At 35.3% G+C, this 19,624-nt stretch overlaps 2 protein-coding genes across 7 annotated transcripts; one reads left to right on the plus strand and one right to left on the minus strand.

Annotated features, from left to right (window-relative positions):
* The first annotated feature begins 1,392 nt into the window (after positions 1–1,392).
* LOC107891446 (hydroxyproline O-arabinosyltransferase RDN1) lies at positions 1,393–5,069 on the plus strand. Of its 5 annotated transcripts, XM_016816252.2 has the most exons (10): positions 1,395–1,649; positions 1,924–1,983; positions 2,064–2,524; positions 2,804–2,871; positions 2,963–3,164; positions 3,309–3,406; positions 3,504–3,573; positions 3,666–3,737; positions 3,864–3,977; positions 4,539–5,069. In XM_016816252.2, exons 3-10 carry the CDS (start codon positions 2,141–2,143, stop codon positions 4,608–4,610), a joined length of 1,080 nt encoding a protein of 359 aa, XP_016671741.1. In that variant the 5' UTR covers positions 1,395–1,649; positions 1,924–1,983; positions 2,064–2,140; the 3' UTR covers positions 4,611–5,069. The 5 variants fall into 5 exon arrangements, with proteins under 5 accessions (XP_040956555.1, XP_016671740.1, XP_016671741.1 ...); XM_041100621.1 differs by having other exon boundaries at positions 1,393–1,649; positions 1,924–2,524; positions 4,280–5,069; XM_016816251.2 differs by having other exon boundaries at positions 1,393–1,649; positions 1,924–2,524.
* A 4,565-nt stretch (positions 5,070–9,634) lies between these two features.
* LOC107891444 (protein SMG7) lies at positions 9,635–15,844 on the minus strand. Of its 2 annotated transcripts, none has more exons than XM_016816249.2 (8): positions 15,642–15,844; positions 14,482–14,585; positions 13,799–14,404; positions 13,539–13,661; positions 12,728–12,960; positions 10,710–12,640; positions 10,451–10,589; positions 9,635–10,109 (listed from the first exon to the last, which is right to left on the minus strand). In XM_016816249.2, exons 2-6 carry the CDS (start codon positions 14,554–14,556, stop codon positions 10,723–10,725), a joined length of 2,955 nt encoding a protein of 984 aa, XP_016671738.2. In that variant the 5' UTR covers positions 14,557–14,585; positions 15,642–15,844; the 3' UTR covers positions 9,635–10,109; positions 10,451–10,589; positions 10,710–10,722. The 2 variants fall into 2 exon arrangements, with proteins under 2 accessions (XP_016671738.2, XP_016671739.2); XM_016816250.2 differs by having other exon boundaries at positions 10,701–12,640; positions 15,642–15,811.
* Positions 15,845–19,624: the final 3,780 nt, after the last annotated feature.

Here is a 19,624-nt window from a genome sequence, read left to right on the forward strand (position 1 = left end):
GCAAGCATGGAGGATTATGAAAAACTTGATTTTTTATTGGCCTCTATTTTGGAAAGCACAGTATTGCAGAACTAAACCCTTGGAGACTGTAGAAGCTAAAACTTTTGATCTTGGCTATGGAAAGAGATTTTACATGGCAGAGACATTTGTAATGAGGGTAAAGATGTTCAGGTTTGGAGCAGCAACAACAGTTGGGCAACCCCAAACCCAAACAGCCTTTATTTCAATATTATTAAAACTCATTCCAACTCTCTGCTAGTTCAATCTTGGTGCACACCAAATAAAAAATACTGGGATCTCTTAAAAGTCCAAAACAATCTTAATGAAACTAGGGCTAAAGAACTCATGACTAGGCCTTATTCCTTCTTTGGTGGAAAAGATAATTTGGTTTGAAAAAAATGCACACAATGGCGAATTGTCAGTCAAAGAGGTTTATGACCTTCTTTGGTATTCTATACACGACAATACCTTAGGCCAAAACGCTAGTTCAAGTTACTGAAAAGCTCTCTGGAAACTTAAGATGCCTTTCAAGCTTATTATTTTCTTATAGGAAATCTACAATAATTGCTTACAATGTAATGCAGGATATGTCTTGTCCCTTATGTAGTTATGGATCTGAAAGCATTGACCACCCTATTAACTCATTTTGCCTTTGCAAGGCCATTTAGTTCGGGTGCCCTCTCTCATGAGAATTGATCAACTTGGGATAAGATCCACCATAGATAGTAGAAATGCTAGATGCTTTTACACGACATTCACTTGCACACCATCTAGACCATCTAGAAAGCCAGAAACGAGGTCATTTTTAATAAGTCCATCTGCAAGCTTGTTGGGGTGATTCATCGACTCAAGGACCTTATATCCTCGATCAACCTTTTTCAACTCACTGATAAGTTATATCCATCTAGGCACAGGCCGCCCTCCTCCTAGATCACTTCCTTTGATGATAACTTGATCAATTGGGAAATTTGCTTTTCTATGTGCAACATGGAAGTCATGAATAGGCTCAAATGTATTACAATCATCCATAATCAACAAGGTGCGTTCTAAATTGCAAGCAAGAATCCTCATTCTTCGGTTATCTCTTCTTCTCCTCATTGAGCACCAAATTAGTAGTTATAAGTTTGTGAACAAAAAGAAACACTGGACTAATATCCTATTAGGGAAGTCTAATTTCGATTGGGATATCCAAATCGTACTTCAGAATTGTCCAAAACAATGCCAGCAACCGTAGCATAAAGAAGCGAAGCAAGACGCTTTGCTGCTAAAACTTACCTCGCTTTTACGTGGTCTGTCGATTACAAAAAAAAAAAAAAACCCAACAACAATGTCTAGTTTAAATGATTTAATAGTATATGTCCTATAAAGAAGCAAAGAAGTGACCTCTGAAATCCAACAAAAACTTGTCGCACATATGGAAAAAAACAGTGGAAACCAAACCAAATACTGACAACTGACAAGCCAAAAGCAAAGATCTTACCATCTTAAAACATAAACCACATCAGTTGTCCACCAAGTAGGCCCCCATTTTTTAATTATACTATTGCTTAGAAGCAATCCACCCTTTCCATCTTGCCAAGACTTCCGCGTTTTCCACCATTGCCGTTGAATAGAAGAAACTAAACCCCAAATCTCTCCCATGCCTTCAGGTACTTCTACTTCATTCATCTCTCATTTTCTCTTTCCATTTTTTTAAATTTCTTGGGTGTTTACTGCTGCTTTATTTAAAAAAGAAAAAGAAAAACTCAGGATATCAGATCTGATCTTTGCGAATTGTGAATTCTGAGTGATACCCAGATTTGCCGCCTTCTGTTTCTAGATTGAACTATCATGGTTTTGCATTCGTCTGCTTTAAACACTGCCGTTTAGATGCAGCATTGACTCATATTTTACTGTCATGTTGCTTGTGATGGACTGATGCAGATTCTTTCTTTGGATTTCTGAGGGATTTATGATCAATTGTCTGGGATTTTTCAGTAAAGGGTATTCTTACTTGCTGCAATTCTGTACTGTCAGCTTCCAATTTTCACGGTTTGGTAGATTATTGTGAATTTTTTCTCCAGATGTTGTTCGAAAAGCATAAATTGAATTAGGCGTTGCGGCTGTGAGAAGGGCTGGGTTTTGTATTGTGTAGTGAAAGATGAAGCGCGTTTCGCCGCTCTTTTTGGTACTTTTAGTCCTTGGATTCTTCTTTGCAACATATAATTTGTTGACTATGATAATACACTATAAGACATATACTTCAGAGCAATGGGATTTCTCCAATCCTTTTATACAAATGCCTTGGAATTTGATGGAAGGTGAGGGTTCTAACTCAAAGTACCACGTTGCTCTCACGGCAACAGATGCTCCGTATAGCCAATGGCAGTGTCGGATTATGTATTATTGGTATAAGAAGGTAAAAGAGATGCCTGGATCAGATATGGGAAAGTTCACTCGAATTTTGCATTCAGGGAAGCCCGACAATTTGATGGAGGAGATTCCAACTTTTGTCGTTGACCCTCTTCCAGAGGGTTTAGATCGGGTCAGTCTTGGGTTTAGTATTTCAGTTCTTCATTTCCCCTTTGTATATTTGAACATCTAATTCAGTGAACAAACAGCAAAACTGATGGATATGCCATATATATTATCAAATCTATAGATATAGCTTGTTGAAAACGGCTCATTAGGAGTTGTAGGTGTTCATATTGTTTTTCACTTGAATGATATTTTTACAGTGAATGCTCTAGCAACACAAACTGAACTAAAATCACCTCCTTGCTTTGACTAAATTGTTCTTGTTTTGTCTCAATGTCGTCTTCAGGGTTATATTGTCTTAAATAGACCATGGGCTTTTGTGCAATGGCTGGAAAAAGCAATGATTGACGAAGAGTGAGTTTTCATTTAACCGATAAGACCATTCTTGTTTTATGTTCTTCCTTTTCATTATCTGAAAAGTTACTGCATTTTATGACTGATGCAGATACATTCTAATGGCCGAACCTGACCATGTATTTGTAAATCCTTTGCCTAACTTGGCTCGTGGAAAACATCCAGCAGGGTTTCCTTTCTTTTACATTAAGCCATCTGACCACAAGCATGTTATTAGGAAGTATTATCCTGAGGAGAAGGGTCCTGTGACGAATATTGATCCAATTGGCAATTCTCCAGTGATTATTAAAAAGGTATATCATTATGATTGTCATATAGCTTGTGTGGCACATTTTTTTGGAGCATAAATCACCTTTCAGATTTTTCTTTTCTTTTCTTTTCTTTTTTTGCATTAATATTTATACAAATTTAAAGCTTAATTTATTGGTTTATAATAGTCTGTGCTGGAGAAAATTGCACCTACATGGATGAATATTTCTTTGAGGATGAAAGATGACCCAGTGACTGACAAGGAATTTGGATGGGTGCTAGAAATGTGAGAAACTCTTCTTTTTTTGTTGCATTTTGTTTTAATTTTGTTCTTTTGGCTGATATAGCATTTTGACGTGGGTGATCATTCAATTAAAACTTAGGTATGCGTATGCTGTGGCATCTGCACTGCATGACGTGCACCACATACTTCATAAAGACTTCATGCTCCAGGTTTTAATAATACCCTATGAACCTTTTCTTTTCTCTCTCAATGACCTTTAGCAACAATTTGAAGTTCAACTTCCATCTCTGTTTGTTTTCAGCCACCATGGGATACGGAAGTAGGGAAGAAGTTTATAATCCATTATACTTACGGATGTGACTACAATTTGAAGGTACAACCATACAGGAAAAGCTGTCTCTCTTTATTGTTTCTGAATTCTATATGTAATCTTCGAGTTGTTTACCAATTTAAGATGAAGTTTTGCCTACAAGTTCTTCACTCTGAGTTGGCATTACAGGGAGAATTAACATATGGAAAGATTGGAGAATGGCGTTTCGATAAGAGATCGTACCTTAGTGGGCCTCCTCCAAGGAACCTCTCTTTGCCCCCTCCAGGTGTTCCTGAAAGTGTGGTAAGTTCATCCATTTGGGAAAATATAAATGTGGGTCGTGGTAAATATATAAGTTGATAGACTGATCATTGACTAAAACAGCTCAAACCATACCCTAGAGCAAATTTTTCATTTTTTACTATGCTCATTAGCCAGAGCTAGCTAATGGCAGTAATCATTGTCTCACTCATTTCTAGTTAATCAAACTGTCATTGTTGTTTTGTACTTCATTCAAATTATGTTGCAGATGCTATAAGATTGAAGCATTATTTGGGAAATTATGATTTCTTATTTCAGTTCCGTTTTTTCATTATTAAATCTAGTTATCAACTCAATGTTGTTGCTGATTGGTGACATAAAGTTGGTGATATTCGATGCTGGAAGTACTACTGAGTAGCGGCTTGGCACTAATATTCTGCTATTGCCTCAAACCATAATAGAAAAATCAGTCAATCATCCTATCCAGACTGTTTCCCCGAGTCTTGATGCCTATTTAAATAAACTCGGCAAATTAAATAGTTTCTCAACATAAACTTTTCTAGTTGCAAACAGTTTCTAATGTGATCTTTGCAATATCTGCAGGTGAAACTTGTGAAGATGGTGAACGAAGCTACAGAGGATATTCCCAATTGGGATACACTAAATCGTGGCTGAGATCTAATCTTACTAATCTGCGCATCCATTTTGACGCTGTTATCAATCTGCTTTCCAACTAGAGTTATGGACATGAATTACAAAGGTAGCTGAGACAGCAGTATACATAGAGAAAAGGGTATGTTTACAAGTTAAAGGAGGGATATATCATTTTTTTACACTTATATTTATAATCATGAAATGCCTTCTTTTGTGTTAAGTATGATGTCGATTTATCAAATTTTTTCTTGTGAAGTTTTTCGGACTGTAAATCAATCATTGGGGTTAGTGTTGAAAGCCTTTTTGGCTGATGAATGAAGCATGGCAATGCTTCTCTGTTTTTTAGCCTTTGCCACTTTGGAGTGTTGGGATGAATCGAAGTTGCACCTGCAGTATCTATTTCAATAGTCTTCATGGACGCAGGAATTAATTCTCTCAAATTACTATAATATGACACCACTTTCTTCCATTTTCTTTTAATCCAATCCATGCTACCTCATCTTTTCTTTCACAAAAATGTTGAAGTAGAAGCCTTTGCATGAAAGACAAGCATTGCTGTATTAATATTATTAGGTGAAAGTACACAGGTAGTCCCTCTATTAAAAATGAAACAATTAAATCCTTGTAATTTTAAAATTTTCATTTTTTTTTAAATTTTACTAAGTAAAATCAATTATATTTTATTTATTTACGAAATTAATTAATAATAATAATTAATCAATTACTTAAACACACGGTAGTTTCTTTAACTCTATTAGTGGAATTAAAAAACTTCACCATCATTATACTGAATAATACCTTTTAATTAGTACTTATTAAAGTGAGTGAGTCAACTCAAGCTTAAGTTCAAGAAAGGAGAGCTTGGCCTATGTGTAGAGATGGTAGTTATTGCTGTTGAAAACTGTATAAATACAGAACCTCTTGTACTGCAGAAGTCAGTCTTGAAATATACAATTTTCTCAATATCTCAATAAGATTTCTTCATTTGCTTTCGTTAGTTCTTTTTTTTTTTTTGTCTCTCATCTTGGAGATCTTTCATGGTAATAGAGCCACCACGGTTAGCATCCGGAAGTGTTGTACACAGTGACTTCTTAACCAGTCAATCCTTTGTTACATCTGGGTTCTTGAATAGCACATTAAAACTTTTTATTCAACTATGGATTCTGACAAGTCCTAATGATCAAGAGGTAAATCCATGGCCAACCATAGTGTTTGCTTTCCACAGAAAAGATTGCACAGCTACTTTGGCGTGGAAATATGTCATTCTCATTCTCAAAACGCATAGATTGCAAGTTTTTGTAGATGGGACTATTCTCATACCCTCACAAATGGTTACAGACGAGTCAGGGACTCCTGTATATGTACTATGTAAGTCCCTCTTGGCACATTCATTTGATTGGTCAAAGTACTCCCTTTGGTATTCGGAGTGCTCTCAATCAAAATTTTTGGAGTCAGTCTCATACCAAAAGGATGAAGTTTGAGTTCTTCTTGTATAACACAGAGAAACTTTGTAAGCCTATGCGAAAATATATTGCTGAATTTGGACATATCTATGACACGTTGTCTAGCTGTGAGCAAGTAATTTCAGGCGATGAACAACAGTCGACCATTCTATATGGCTTACCACTAGAATATGAGAACATTGTTTCTATTGTGACTACCAGTCAACGATCAGATGATTTACCTAGGGTGGTGTCAACTTTGTTAAATGTAAAAGCTTGATTACACACCATAATATAGGTGGGGTGAATAGAACCTCAAAGAAAGTGGTATTGATTCACGCCTTGAAGTTTCCATTAATTTTTCATAAGTTTATTTTTATCCCCATGCACCAACATTACCAAAAACTTATTATTCGGACAATAATGTGTGTTTTGAGTTTTACCCAACTCATTTTCTTACATTCCAACGCTGTAAATTTTTGTTGGCATTTTAAGTAAAGAAAGAAGTTGAAAAACAAAAGAAAAAATTGATTCAAAAAATTAGCAATCGATTCAAAATATTATCAATCGATACGAACAATTGAGAGTAGCAAAAAACTGATTTGCTCTCTATTTTTGAACATTAGCTTGCTCACAAACGTGTAGCAAGGAAACATGAAAAATATTAGCTTGCTAACAAACGTGCAACAAAGGAGCATGAAAAATATCAGCTTACTCACAAACGTGCAGCAAGGAAGCATGAAACAATCTGCTCTCTACACTCTGCTCACATATTCAACTACAAAAGCAATACATCTATAGTCGCTTCACCAAATGCTCAACTACTCCCACTATACAGCATTAAAACTACTAAAATATTACTTGTACACTAAAACAAGTTAACTGAACAAGTCATTTACTAGCTAAAGACATCAAGCTGCCAACAAACTTGTTTATTTTCAACTAAACAACATTACAATGCAACTACGACAAAAAAACTTGTTAATGCAGCATGCACACAAGCTGCATGCAATCATCAAAATACCAACAGTAGCATGGTTGGCCACCTTTCAACAGCCACTTGTAGAGACTTCTAGCATTTTGCCACTTCGCGGGTCAGCTCACACTTGGCCTCTTTGCGGGTCAGCTTGCACTTTATCACTTGTGGAGACTTCTCGCATTTTGCCATTTCGCGGGTCAGCTCGCACTTGACCCACTTGTGGAGACTTCTAGCCGTTCGCCACTTCGACATGAGAGAGAACTGCTGCATGGTTGGCCAACTTCTAACAATTTTGCTTAGTGGAGTTGAGAAAAATGGTCTGTATGAGTTGCAGCATTGTCATTTTCCTCTTGGTGTTCTTTGCGGTTCTTCTACAGCAGCTTTTCTTCCGTTGTACATACTACTTCTTGTAATAATTACTAGCCAATCCTCAGCCTATGAGCTATGGCATCGTAGTAATGTTGTGAGCAAAGTTCTTCAAAATTGTAATGTTTCTGTTACTATGAATGAAAGTACACATTTCTGTGCTGCTTGTCACCTTGGAAAAAGTCAGATTCCATTTTTTTTTCTTCTACAACCAAGCATGAAGCTCCTCTCGAGTTAGTTGAGCCCGATCTTTGGGGACTAGCAACTTGTTATTCGTATGGTTATCAATATTATATGCCTTCGTTGATGCATACTTAAGGCATACCTGGATATATTTCTTGAAGAAGAAGTCCGATGCTTTGTCTGCTTTTCTTATTTTTCAAAAGCAAAGCTGAGCTAAGTCTTGGGTCTCGTAGTAAGGCGCTGCAGACTGATGGGGATGGTGAGTTCTGCTCGTTTGGTTCTCTTCTCAGAGTTTGTGGGATCCAACATCGTATCACTTGTCCTCATACCTCTCAACAAAATGGAATTGTTGCATAGAGATATTGCAGAAATTGGTCTCACTTGTTTGCTTAAGCATCTCTCCCTTTCTCTCACTGGAATGATGTGTTCTACACTGTTGTCCGTCTCATCAATGAACTTCCTACAAAGGTACTCTCTGATGTCTCACCATTTGAGATGCTGTACAAGAAATCCCCCAATTATGGTTCTCTCCGAGTGTTTGGCTGCCTTTGTTATCCTCTATTAACTCGTAATAATAGGAATAAACTTGCTTTTCATTCCACCCATTGTACCTTTATTGGTGGTCACAGTGATCAGCATCAAGGCTATAGGTGCATGGATTCCCATGGGAGAATCTATATTACAAGACACGTGAAATTTGATGAAAGTGTATTTCCTTTTCAGCAACTTACTCAAGGTCGTCAGAAATCAGTCTCCAAAATTCCAGTGATTTCTATACAGATTCCACCGGTCACATCTCTCAAGGAGTCCTCTAAACATTTCTCACCAGAGATGCCACCTACTAATATTCCCTTGAGCAGTGTTCTATACTGCGAGCAGTCCTGTAGACAAGTACATGTACGTGAAGTGGCTAATCCCTCAACTCATGTTTCACTTGATGTTTGCAATGTCCAACCTATGGTCACAAGGAGCAAAGTTGGTACATTTAAGCCTGAAGTTCGAGTTTATGCTTGATCCAAAGTGTAGAAAGGCTGTGCATGAAAATCAAACCTGGTCTCCTAATAGGAAGTTAGTAGGATGAAATGGATTTCCGAAGTGAAGGAAGGATCTGGCGGATCAATGGTTCACTATAAAGCACGGTTTTTTGCGAAAGGATATTCTTAAGCTGGCGTTGGCTTCAAGAGACCTTCAGCCTAGTGGTCAAAGCTAACACTATTCGAACTGTTCTTGCTCTAGCAGTTCATCACAAATGCTTTTTCTAAATGGGAATTTGGCTAAAGTGTTTATGATTTTAGCAACCTGGTTTTGAGACATTTGATTCCACTGGTCAACGTTCAGTATCGAGTTAGAAAAAGGCTCTCTATGGCCTTAGACAAGCCCTTAAGGCTTGGTTTGATAAGCTTTGAAACTATACGGTAATGTTCTCAATTTTGAAAGCTCTGTAGCAGAACTCTCTCTGTTCTTTCCAAGGGATCAACAGGCTTGTGTTTTGCTCTTAGTATACGTCAATGATGCCATAATCACAGATGATAATAGTGAGCTGATTAATCCGCAGTTACGTCTGGAATTTTTCCTGAAAGATATTGGAGGTTTCAGTTATTTTTTGGGGCTGCAGTTTACAGGAAAAATGGGTGCCTTCACCTGAGTCAACGGAAGTATGTATTAGAACTGTTGCCCACACAAAAGCAGAATACAAAGATCATCTAGTTCAATCATTTGTTGAAAGAATTAGGTGCGTGTGCTGAATTGTGTACCAGTTATTTAGTTTGACAATAGCAGTCTGTCCAGATTACACCAAATCTCATATTCTACATACTAAGAACTCATCTGTTTGTTCTTGATTTCTTTAGTTTTTTAGATTCTTTCAATCTTAACTCTATTTCTTGTTCAGGGGACTTCATTTCATTTTATACACATATATCATGGCCCTGCTTGATTAAAGAACGGATCATGTTAACCTTTTACCATCTCAAAATAACTTCATCGAAACTCAAATTCATTATATATACACACATACAGAACAAATAACTACGAAGGGGAAGCGAAGAAAGGCAGGTTGGCAGGCACAAACAAAAGAGAAAATCATGCATTCTTTTTATTTCATAACAGAAAATGTTTGGAGTGAACCCACCCCAACTTATCATCATCCATCCCTGATAACATAAACAAGTATTCGAATCCCATATCAAACAACATACACATCACTCGATTCTCACCCACACATTCTGCCACCACCATAATCCCAACCCAACTGCTCAAACCCACTGATATGCCGATCCTACATACCTAGGAGAGGATTGGTCGAGCTTCACAGCAAAGAAATATATTACAACTGCCTGCTTGCTGTTGACTTTGAACCATTGGAAAGTTAATAGGATAGTTAACCAAGTTTATTCTATCAAATCCCCAAGCAAGAGCCCCCAAAACCAACAGGATCTTATTAACACGTTCTATCTCCATCCCAAAGTGACCACTTAAGGCACTAGCTCCTTCAAAGTTCCACATCTTGAAGATGGTTTCCTCATTCTTTCTCCACACATCATGCAAAACCTACAAAAATAACTGTAAGAGACAATTCTGTCGAAGTAAACAGAAAAATGCGCATCGCGTGACACAACAAGCATCAACATGTGCATCAAATTCAAACCAACAGAATCAGACCTGTGAAAACATTTTGTCTGGTATGAAGTACAGAATGAATTTTAAGCATTAGTGTTACCAAGAATTGATCCAGCATAAAATCACTAGGTCCATGAGCACAAAACACAAAAAGAGAGAAAAGTGAAAGTATTTGGAAATTTCTAACAAATAAAATCACCAAGTGCATACAAAATCAAACAAAAGAAAGCAAGTGGAAAATGATCTAAGAAAATTAATTGGGGCAATCTCACCTGTTGAGCAGCAAGTGCCCACTAGAAGTAGAAGCCAAGGACAGCTATGCAGCAACAAATAAGCCCACAATGCTTCAAAGTTGGAGTTCACTTCGGCAGCAAATGGATGCAGTAAATTCATAGGAATCTTTCCCAAAAACTTCAAGAAGAAAAAGCAAGTTGGTGAACAAGTTACGTAAAAAGAACTTTAACAACTATTATAATCAACTCCAAATTAGGAAACAGAAAACGAGCAATAAAGCAAAGCTACCATGCATACTTGCATATTGATCTCACACAAAATAACGTCCTGTCCACATTGATTGTCCTTGAAACTGCTCAGGCAGTGAGGTAAACTGCTGCTGGTTTCCATTCATGAATTGATGTTGCTGCAGCTTCTGTTCATGTTGAAATTTTCTATGATCAAGGGTATTGTAATCCTGCCAGCCGTTCTGCTTTTCCATTTGAAATTGCATCGTTGAGACCTGTTTTCCAGGGAAAGGAAAGCTTATTGTTCCAGTGCCACTGCTACTATTATTGACATACAGGGAATCTCCATGAGATGCATAATTGAGAGAACTATCAAGCCCAGAGCCTCTCAATGATGATGCCAACCGATATCCATCCAGCCAACTATAATCATCCATCACAGGGGTTTCCAAATCTGAGACAGAAACAGATTCACTTGGTGGCTTTGGAGGAACAGGGCCAAAACCTGGTGGGGGGCCAAGATGCCTAACAGCGCCATTAACTGGATTCTTATGCATCCCAACTTGTGAAGCTGAGGTAGTTTTAGAAGCCAAAGCATCAGCAGCAACTCTAGACGACACAATTGTATCAATTCCAGATGGGATCACAGTTTCTGGCACTTTTTTCTGACTGTAGTACATACCGCCAGCACTAGTATTGATAGGTTGTTGGATAGCAAAAGAGTGAGCAGCAGGATGAGGAAGGCCTAGATTATCTTGCATCACACGTTTTGTTAAATGCCCATTTTCCAACATTGTCAAAGCCCTCAAACTATTAGACAGTGAAGTAGCTTCCTTCACTGACCACCTAGATGCATGCATCTGAACAGGCTGCAACTGCTGAGAGTGAATGCTACCAACAGATGCAGGCAGTGGAGGACTAGCATCAGATGTATTATGCTGGCGAAGACTATCAAGAGAAGACATGGTACTGCCATAGAAATTGCGATCACCTCCACAACTACTTAGATCAAGCTTCAAAGTCTCAGGAGGAGGCCTGTTAGAATTGATCACCTCAATTCTCTTTTCACTTACAGAAGGCTGGAAAACAATCACTTCATCATCATCATCTTCCGCAACATTTCCAGGTGAGATTGGCAGCATATTTCCAATATTAATCTTCTCAGAGGGGGTTTCATGTTCCACGCCATTTGCTACCATGAGGGTAGAAGACCCGAATGTGACACCTTCACAAGGCTCAACACCAATAAGAAATTTCTTGGCTTTTGAATCAAAACAAACAGTTTTCTGATCAATCCTAATGACACTAGCAAGAGCCCTCCCAGCAGCTAAAATTCTCTTGACACGGGCTTTCTTTTCCTTATCGCCATCGCTTATAAAGGAACGTTTCCTTGAGAAGTCCAAAATGTTATGTGCTGTAACAAGAGGCAAGAACCCTCGCAACTCAAAGTCCTCCCACAATGCAAGAAGGTTTTCAGTTTCTCCTTCTTCATACCTGCTCATATTGAAAAAGGTCTCATCTTCATCATCATCGATGCACATTGGCCCAATTGTCAAGATCTTATTTAGAAATGATAAGCAATGTTTCCAGAAGAGTGATCTAGTAATCGACTGTTTCTCATCAACATCACTGTCAGCTGTTGCAACATCCGGGCAGCAAGCCAGCCACTCTACAAAAACCAGAATAGCTGGTAAGGTGTAGCTAGAAGAAACATCCCCGAGCTGCAAACATCTCTCTACCACATATCCCATCAACTCAAAAATGGCTGTCAATGCATTCTGAAGCAGCGCAGCACGCTGTACAATTTCAGCATATGTTTGAGCTTCACTCTCCCTCTTCAGATTGTGAACTGTAAATATGAGAACTGAAACCAACCTAACAAGGAAAAGTGCATTCTCAGTAGCATCTGTGCCAAAACTCAATTTCTCTTCTGGCCCCGAAGACAGAAGTTCGCATAAATCATGGCTAACCAATTTAAGAACATCTGCAAAAGTCTCCGGACTGCACAAAGGAAGCTTCAATAAGGACAAAACCCCCAAAAAAATACTTGGTCAATAACAAAAGTGAAACATTTCAGCGAAAATATACCTTGTGTGTGTAAAAAGAATACCATTTAGACGCACAAATCGAATGCAGAAGGACTTCAAATTATCCTGGGTACCAGATTCTTTCTCCTTAGGAGGCCTTGAATCCATGTTGGCTTCTTTAGATATAGGTTTTGCTTCCGCTTTCCTTCTACCTTTTCCCGATAACGACACTGCAGGCTCCTTGACCAAGGAAGTTTTAGCATCTCGAGTAAGCTGTGAGCAACTATGACGGTTCTGATAAAACAAAAATGAATACATTCAATACCATTTCCAATACTTGCATATAAAAGATAAAACCATCTAACATGCCAAAAACTGGATGCATGCTCAAAAAAAAAATGGAAAATGCCTTTCAAAACTGTCAAAAGCAACCCCAACTCCCACAACTCCATAATGAAAAAACCGGGTAGCAGTTTGACATAGTGTCATATTAGCTTTTGCTATACTTATTAAATAAGTTTAGCAAGAAAAAACACAATATCTTCTGTCAAAAAATTTGACAATATTAAGCATGTGCAACCCACAGTACCCCATTTATGATCTAGAAGGGATGGATCAATATATATTCTCTTCCCATTAGGCTGGAAAGTACCACCTTTTATGGTAACAACCAGAAACTTTGCAAAAATAAAAAAGACAAAGTTAATAGTTTGCAATTATCTACATTATCAAAAACCCATCAATCACTGCTTCTTAAGACAGTGCACACATAAAAATGTTCAACCAAGCATTCTTCGTTAGCTAGTACAACTCCATCGCACAGAATGAACGAACTTAAATGCCAAAATAAAAACTAATATTTGCACTTATACCTTCTCAAAAGCCACAATCAAGTTATCCCTAGCAGTTGAAAAGGGGTTATCCAATGCCAGACTCCGGAAATATCGATAAACAGCCACCACCTCGTCTCCCGAGTAGGATGCCAATATAGCTAGCTGAAATAAGGAGACAGTTTCCCAAATAAAGAATCAGGATATTGCTGAACAGGAGAAATACAAGTCAGTAAAAAAGATTACTAAGGCATAAAAGTTAAGGATACTCAATCAACAGGGAAAGGAAAATAAAGAAAAACCTGATGATGTGGATTCCCACTTAAGGGCCAAACTGACACAGCTTGCAAGTAGTAACTTGAAGCAGCTGCATACTCGCGTGTTTTAGAGTCTCCATCTCCATAAAATCCTTTGTACCGTGCTAGGTCTCCCAAGTATATCAAACAACGGTGACAAGACACCAAACCCATTTTTATCTCAGCAGATTTCTTCCCATCTTTGTCCATAACAATTAGGCTTTCTGAATCATCAGAGAAATACCCAAATGGAAGTCCATACTTTGCTCTGATTTTCAAAATCAATTCATGATAAAATCCTGTTGCCTCTGAAAGGAAAGTCTTAAACTGCAATCTTATTTTTGTAAGCCTGTCAGACCGTGGGGGAACTTTCACGCCCTGAGATGTTTTTGACCTGGCAGAAGTTAGGGCAGCACTATAATGTGCTCTTAGTTCCTCAATCCGTTTGTAATGTAATTGCCACAAAGCATATTCAATATTGTGCTGCTCAGAAAATGCATGGTCCTCGAGAATTATTGCCTCATAGTTCTCACGCATCTGCTGCCAGGTATTTGGATCTGAGGGTACTCGTGCCTGAGCAGATTTCCTACGATTATTTTCCAGCTCTATATTCTGCATGGAGTACCAAATATTAACTTCCATGGTAAGAAACTCAAACGGAACCTCATTTTCTAAAGAAAAGAAGATACCTTCTTATAAAGACACTGTGCACGCTCCCTGGATGAAGGAGCTGTTGACATTTTATCCATCTGCACTATCATCATTCATTTAAAATACCCTGTCAAAATGAAATCTGCAGAATGCACACATCATTAGCTACAAACCATTGGCTAATACAGATTCAATAAACTACACTAAGTTGGATTAAGGGATTGGACGAAAAGAATCTAAAAATCCAAACAGTAAATCACTTTCTATGTTAATAACAACAAACTTCTACAAATTTGGAGAAACTTTATAGCCAGATTACCAGATGAACATAGTTCAAATTAGTAATCAAGCGCCAGTGCGCATCTCAAATGGGAAAAAAAAATTGCTAAAAGAATAAACTAATTCAATACCCACGATCAAGATTGCCAAAATCATCAAATACTATGTAGTGGACTCTCGCAGAACATAACACTGCTCTAAAAAGCACAGTTAATCCAAAACCATATGCTGCTCATCCTCTTGATATAAATTAAACAATACTTGAAAACCCTTTCAAATTCTATGGAAAGATAAGAAAGAACTGGCAATCACTCCAGCCATAAAATCCTAAAACTAGTATTTCTCTTAGCCAATAAAAATGCCAAATCCAGAATACCTTTTTCTTGCAAAAAATTAACAGCCCCAAACACTTTATAATCAATAAAGAACAATTAAATAAAGGAAGGAGTTTTTTTTCATTTAAAAAAACCCTAAAAAAGCATAGTCTTCCAAATAATAAAATTCCCAATTGCTCATAGAGGAAACAGAATAAAATTCAATCCCTCTCTCTTACGAAATCAAATCAATTCCGAACGTATGTTTATTATTTACCTTTTTTTCTCTCTAAAATTTTGTAAAGAAAATCAGAGATAATAAAGCAAAGAAACGAAAAGAAAAAGTTCCCTATATCGATTTACATTTACACTTCCAATTTTTCTTTCACTTATTTAATAGAAAAAATAAATACACATAAAAAGATTGGAGTTCATAAATCATAACAAACAAAAATAAGAGAACAAAAAAAAAAAGAAACAGCACCAGATCCGAAGATACCAAAAGATTATAACAATAATTACATCAATCAATCCCTCACTGTCACCAGAAAAATAAATCAAAATCAAAACGAAATTAAAAAAAGAAGAAGAAAAAAAGAATTAACCTCAGCTGAGGAGGATAAGATCCGAGTAGAAGCCAAGAATTACAGCATGAGGAAACGAATTAAAGAGAAATAAAAGAAGAATTGGTCGCAGAAGCGGAGAGGGGAAGGTAGGCTAGTCTGCTTTTTGGTCTAACTGGGGATGAATGAGGTTACAATTTCAATATTTCAATGTTTTTTATTATTATTTATTGACCAAATCTTAAGACTCAGGCGGCAAACCAAACGACACCGTTGGATTTCCAGTGCTGCTGCTGTTCTATTTTTATTTTTTTTATCTAATTGATATCTAAAATTCAAGTTAGTGTTTTTTTTACCCAGTTAACACATTAAATTCTAAAATTTCAACCTATTATATTATGCCACGTGTTTTAAAAATAAAAAAATATATTTTTATTTTAATTAAGAAAATTTTTCTTAAAAACAAATTAGAACTGAAACACCGAAGGCTTAGGTGTTCGACAAAGTATATAGGATGGGTAGGTATACTTCGTGGTTAAGAGATGAAAAAAAAAGAAGAAATCAACAAACTCGCATTTCAAGCCATTAGAGAAGGAAACAAAATGAGCTGAGGTGACTCATGTTACTGTCTGGATGGGGAAGTCACGCCGGAGTGCGGCGGCTTACGACAACAACACTAGGATTAGGATATCAAACAAAGCGTTTTGTTTAAGAGGAGAAGATGATATGAAAAATAAAGTTTTTTTATTGATTAAAGAAAAATAATTTTTGTATTATTTAAAATAAAATAATGATTATTTAAGGCACGTGGTGCAGCATGATAGGTTGAAATTTTAAAAATTAATGGTGTTATTAAGTATCAATAAAAAATACTAACTTAGGACTTTCAATTTTAAATGCCAATTAAGTTTTAAAAAAATTAGATATCAAATAAATACAAATTATTAAATTCAGGCATAACGATATATATTAACATTTTTAAAAAAGAAAGCTTGCGGTTGTATTTTTTAGATTTCAAACTAAAATGTCAGACTCACATTAATCTTCTATTTAAAAGTATTAATTGTTTAATTATTAGCCTGATTTTAATTTAACATTTTCTATTGATTCTATTTTGATCACCTTAATTTGTTAACAAAAATAATGATTTAATCTTTTTCTTTAACATAATAACACATTTAATTCTCAATACTTATATATTCTATTAATTTTATCTTAATTTTAATTAATTCAACAATTTTCAACTCTTCAGATTTATGAATTCTATCAATTTATTTTTCGAACACATTTTTATCATAAATCGAAATTATAAATCAAATTCAAAACCTTTAATTATGTATCTGTATAAAAAAATTTATTATACTATATCAATATTAATATTTCCTCAAAATATATATGATAATAGAATATTAATCTCTTACTGTATCTGATTCTAGTTTTACTTGATTTTGTTTGATTTTTGTTCCAAATCTTTGTTGTGATGAAATAAATATGTTCACTAGTTTTTTTACTAAAATAACGTTAGTCATATTAGATTCTTGGAGAAGCTTATTCTGAGCTAAAAGATGGAGGTGGACAAAGAAACAACACTAAAAGATCAAGGAGCATGTTGCTGAATTTACAGGAAGTAGTTGTTAACTACAACTTCTTTTTTCTGTATGAATGGCAAGAGAATGAAATCAATGAATCAAATTGTGTTTTTTCCTTCCATTTTTCTGCTTTGTGTGTTCGTCAAAACTTTTAACAATGTGTTGTCTATTATTTTGATGATGCATGTAAATTGTTCGATGAAATTCCTGAATGAAACATTGTTATCTGGAATTAATTGGTTATTCAGGCAATGCCTTTGAGGGATGTTGTTTCTTGGTCTGTCATGTTGCAACTTTAATGAACAATTGGAATGGAGTTGTGGGTCCTTTTGTTTTCGAGAAATGGTAGCAAATGAGAGGTTGAAACCTGATAAAGTGACCGTTGGATCGGGGAGTGTGCTCACATGGAATCTCTCGGGCTATTGGTGAGAAGATCGGTCTATTGCTTTACACTTAAAAATGGGTGGAACTTATGAGCATTGTGTTTGGAAGTGGTAAATTTTCATTAAATTCAAGTGAAATTTATTTAAAAAATGAATATAGGTGGTCCAAAAAATGACTTGAATGTACAAAATAAATGAATTTTGAATTCGGAGCTCTCCCTCACAATCTGGATTTATTTGATATAAAAAGCTTAAGTTAGATCTAATCCATCTATTTCATTATTAAAATAAATTTAAATTAGTAAGATAAAATCAAGTGGAGAGAAAACTCAAACAAATCCAAAACTAACATGTCTGCATATTCACCTCATCTTACAATTTTAGATGTCTTATATAACAACATTATTTTACTAACAAAATTAATCTTGAACTGGAATAAACATAAAAAAAAATTCATATACAGCTATATTTGAGCTAAAACTTCAAAATTCCATTCATCAAACCAATATGTTATCAACTTTTGTAATAGCTTTTTCTTTAATAAAAACTTGTTGGGTTTCTTTTATTTTAGTAAGGGGTAAGATTGTTCTTACATCTTATATACCTTTATATTTGCTACTACCTATTTTTGGTGTGCAAAAGAGTTTTAAGTGAATTAATCTCGAGAATACAATGAAGTCGGTGACTATTTGCATTTTGCATTGACGAGAATAATCCACTAAGCACTAACCAATGCATAACAAGAAACTCAATTTTTATAGAATATTTCTACAGTAATACTTTATAGAATAATCTAATAATATTAGAAAATGGTGGAAGGAAATAAATAATTTTAGAATTTGTTGGTGTGATTTTCAAATGAAATCTCATTCCTATTTATAGGAATTTTCATGTCTCTTCATAGAAACATCTTTCAATATTAGTATTTCTGAATAAATAAATAAAATAATAATTATTCATCTAATTGTATAACTATTCAAGTAATATTGTTTGAATAGTAATATTTTTTTTTTCAAAAATCAAAAGATTTATCTTTTGATTAATTACACACATTCATTTATAGTTATTGGAACACTATAAATATTTGTAACAATCTCCCCCATTTTCAAATATTTGAAAATGTTTCAACATAAATTATATACGGGGTTGTTACATGTGTGTTTTAATTCAATTAGTTGGTTGTTTTTTTAGATTTTATTTATTCTTAGTAGCATATAAATATGTCCGAACATGTAAAATCAAATTATTACCGTACAAACAAATTTGTGTTTGTATTTTAACTATACCATTAGTGTAAACTTAAAATATATAATAAATTATTGTTTTGAACATTTACCCTCTCAATTTATGTAAAATATGTTTACCTTTATGATTTCAAGAGTATATCCATTTATCCCCTCATATTCGAAGAAAATCTCATAAATCTTGTTTAAGTCTATTTACTATGTAAAATTTAAATAAAATAAATTATTGTACTTTTGTTATTATTATTTTTATATATTTTTATTCAGTTTATTCATTTCCCTATTGATAGTGTGCTTAATTGATATATTTTAATATTTTATACAATTGTCTAATGTGTCGAAAACGAGTTGATATGTGAATTGCATGAAAAGATTGACACAGGAACTCAAGTTGGTGTATACGATATTTAGAATTTAAGATTATTTTGGCACAATTGAGATTGTTGATTTGAGTTGGGTCCTTCTAGTTCACAAGATTATCGAAGAATTAAATCATGGAAGCTGGTTTTAGGGTTGTTCACTTGGTAATGGTTTGTTGCTGTGCTATTCTTGTGGTTAATTTACATACGAAAGGACTGTTGGTTTGAGGTGGTTGTTCATCGATCACTATAACCGACTTACCGACAGAGGGAAATTTTTTATTTTCTTAGAACAATTTGAAACCAAAGTCAAAATTGCACCTGATGAGGCTAGAGGTTTTCATTTTGTTAATATTTAATCTTGATTTGTTTGTTTCGATTATGTTTTTATTTAACTTCTATTGTTTATTTATATCTAGATTTAATTTCCCATTCTATTTTGTATAGGTT

This window comes from Gossypium hirsutum, chromosome D09 (assembly GCF_007990345.1).
Source record: "Gossypium hirsutum isolate 1008001.06 chromosome D09, Gossypium_hirsutum_v2.1, whole genome shotgun sequence".
NCBI classification, from domain to species: Eukaryota; Viridiplantae; Streptophyta; class Magnoliopsida; order Malvales; family Malvaceae; genus Gossypium; species Gossypium hirsutum.

Excerpts from the sequence above, each read along its gene's own strand:
- LOC107891444 (XM_016816249.2), bottom strand. The coding sequence starts at position 14,556 with ATGATGATAGTGCAGATGGATAAAATGTCAACAGCTCCTTCATCCAGG. Across the intron at positions 14,405-14,481 it reads CACAGTGTCTTTATAAGAAG|AATATAGAGCTGGAAAATAA; the intron begins GTATCTTCTTTT and ends TACTCCATGCAG. Across the intron at positions 12,641-12,727 it reads ATTCTTTTTACACACACAAG|TCCGGAGACTTTTGCAGATG; the intron begins GTATATTTTCGC and ends TCCTTTGTGCAG.
- LOC107891446 (XM_016816251.2), top strand. The coding sequence starts at position 2,141 with ATGAAGCGCGTTTCGCCGCTCTTTTTGGTACTTTTAGTCCTTGGATTC. Across the intron at positions 3,574-3,665 it reads ATAAAGACTTCATGCTCCAG|CCACCATGGGATACGGAAGT; the intron begins GTTTTAATAATA and ends GTTTGTTTTCAG. Across the intron at positions 3,738-3,863 it reads GATGTGACTACAATTTGAAG|GGAGAATTAACATATGGAAA; the intron begins GTACAACCATAC and ends TTGGCATTACAG.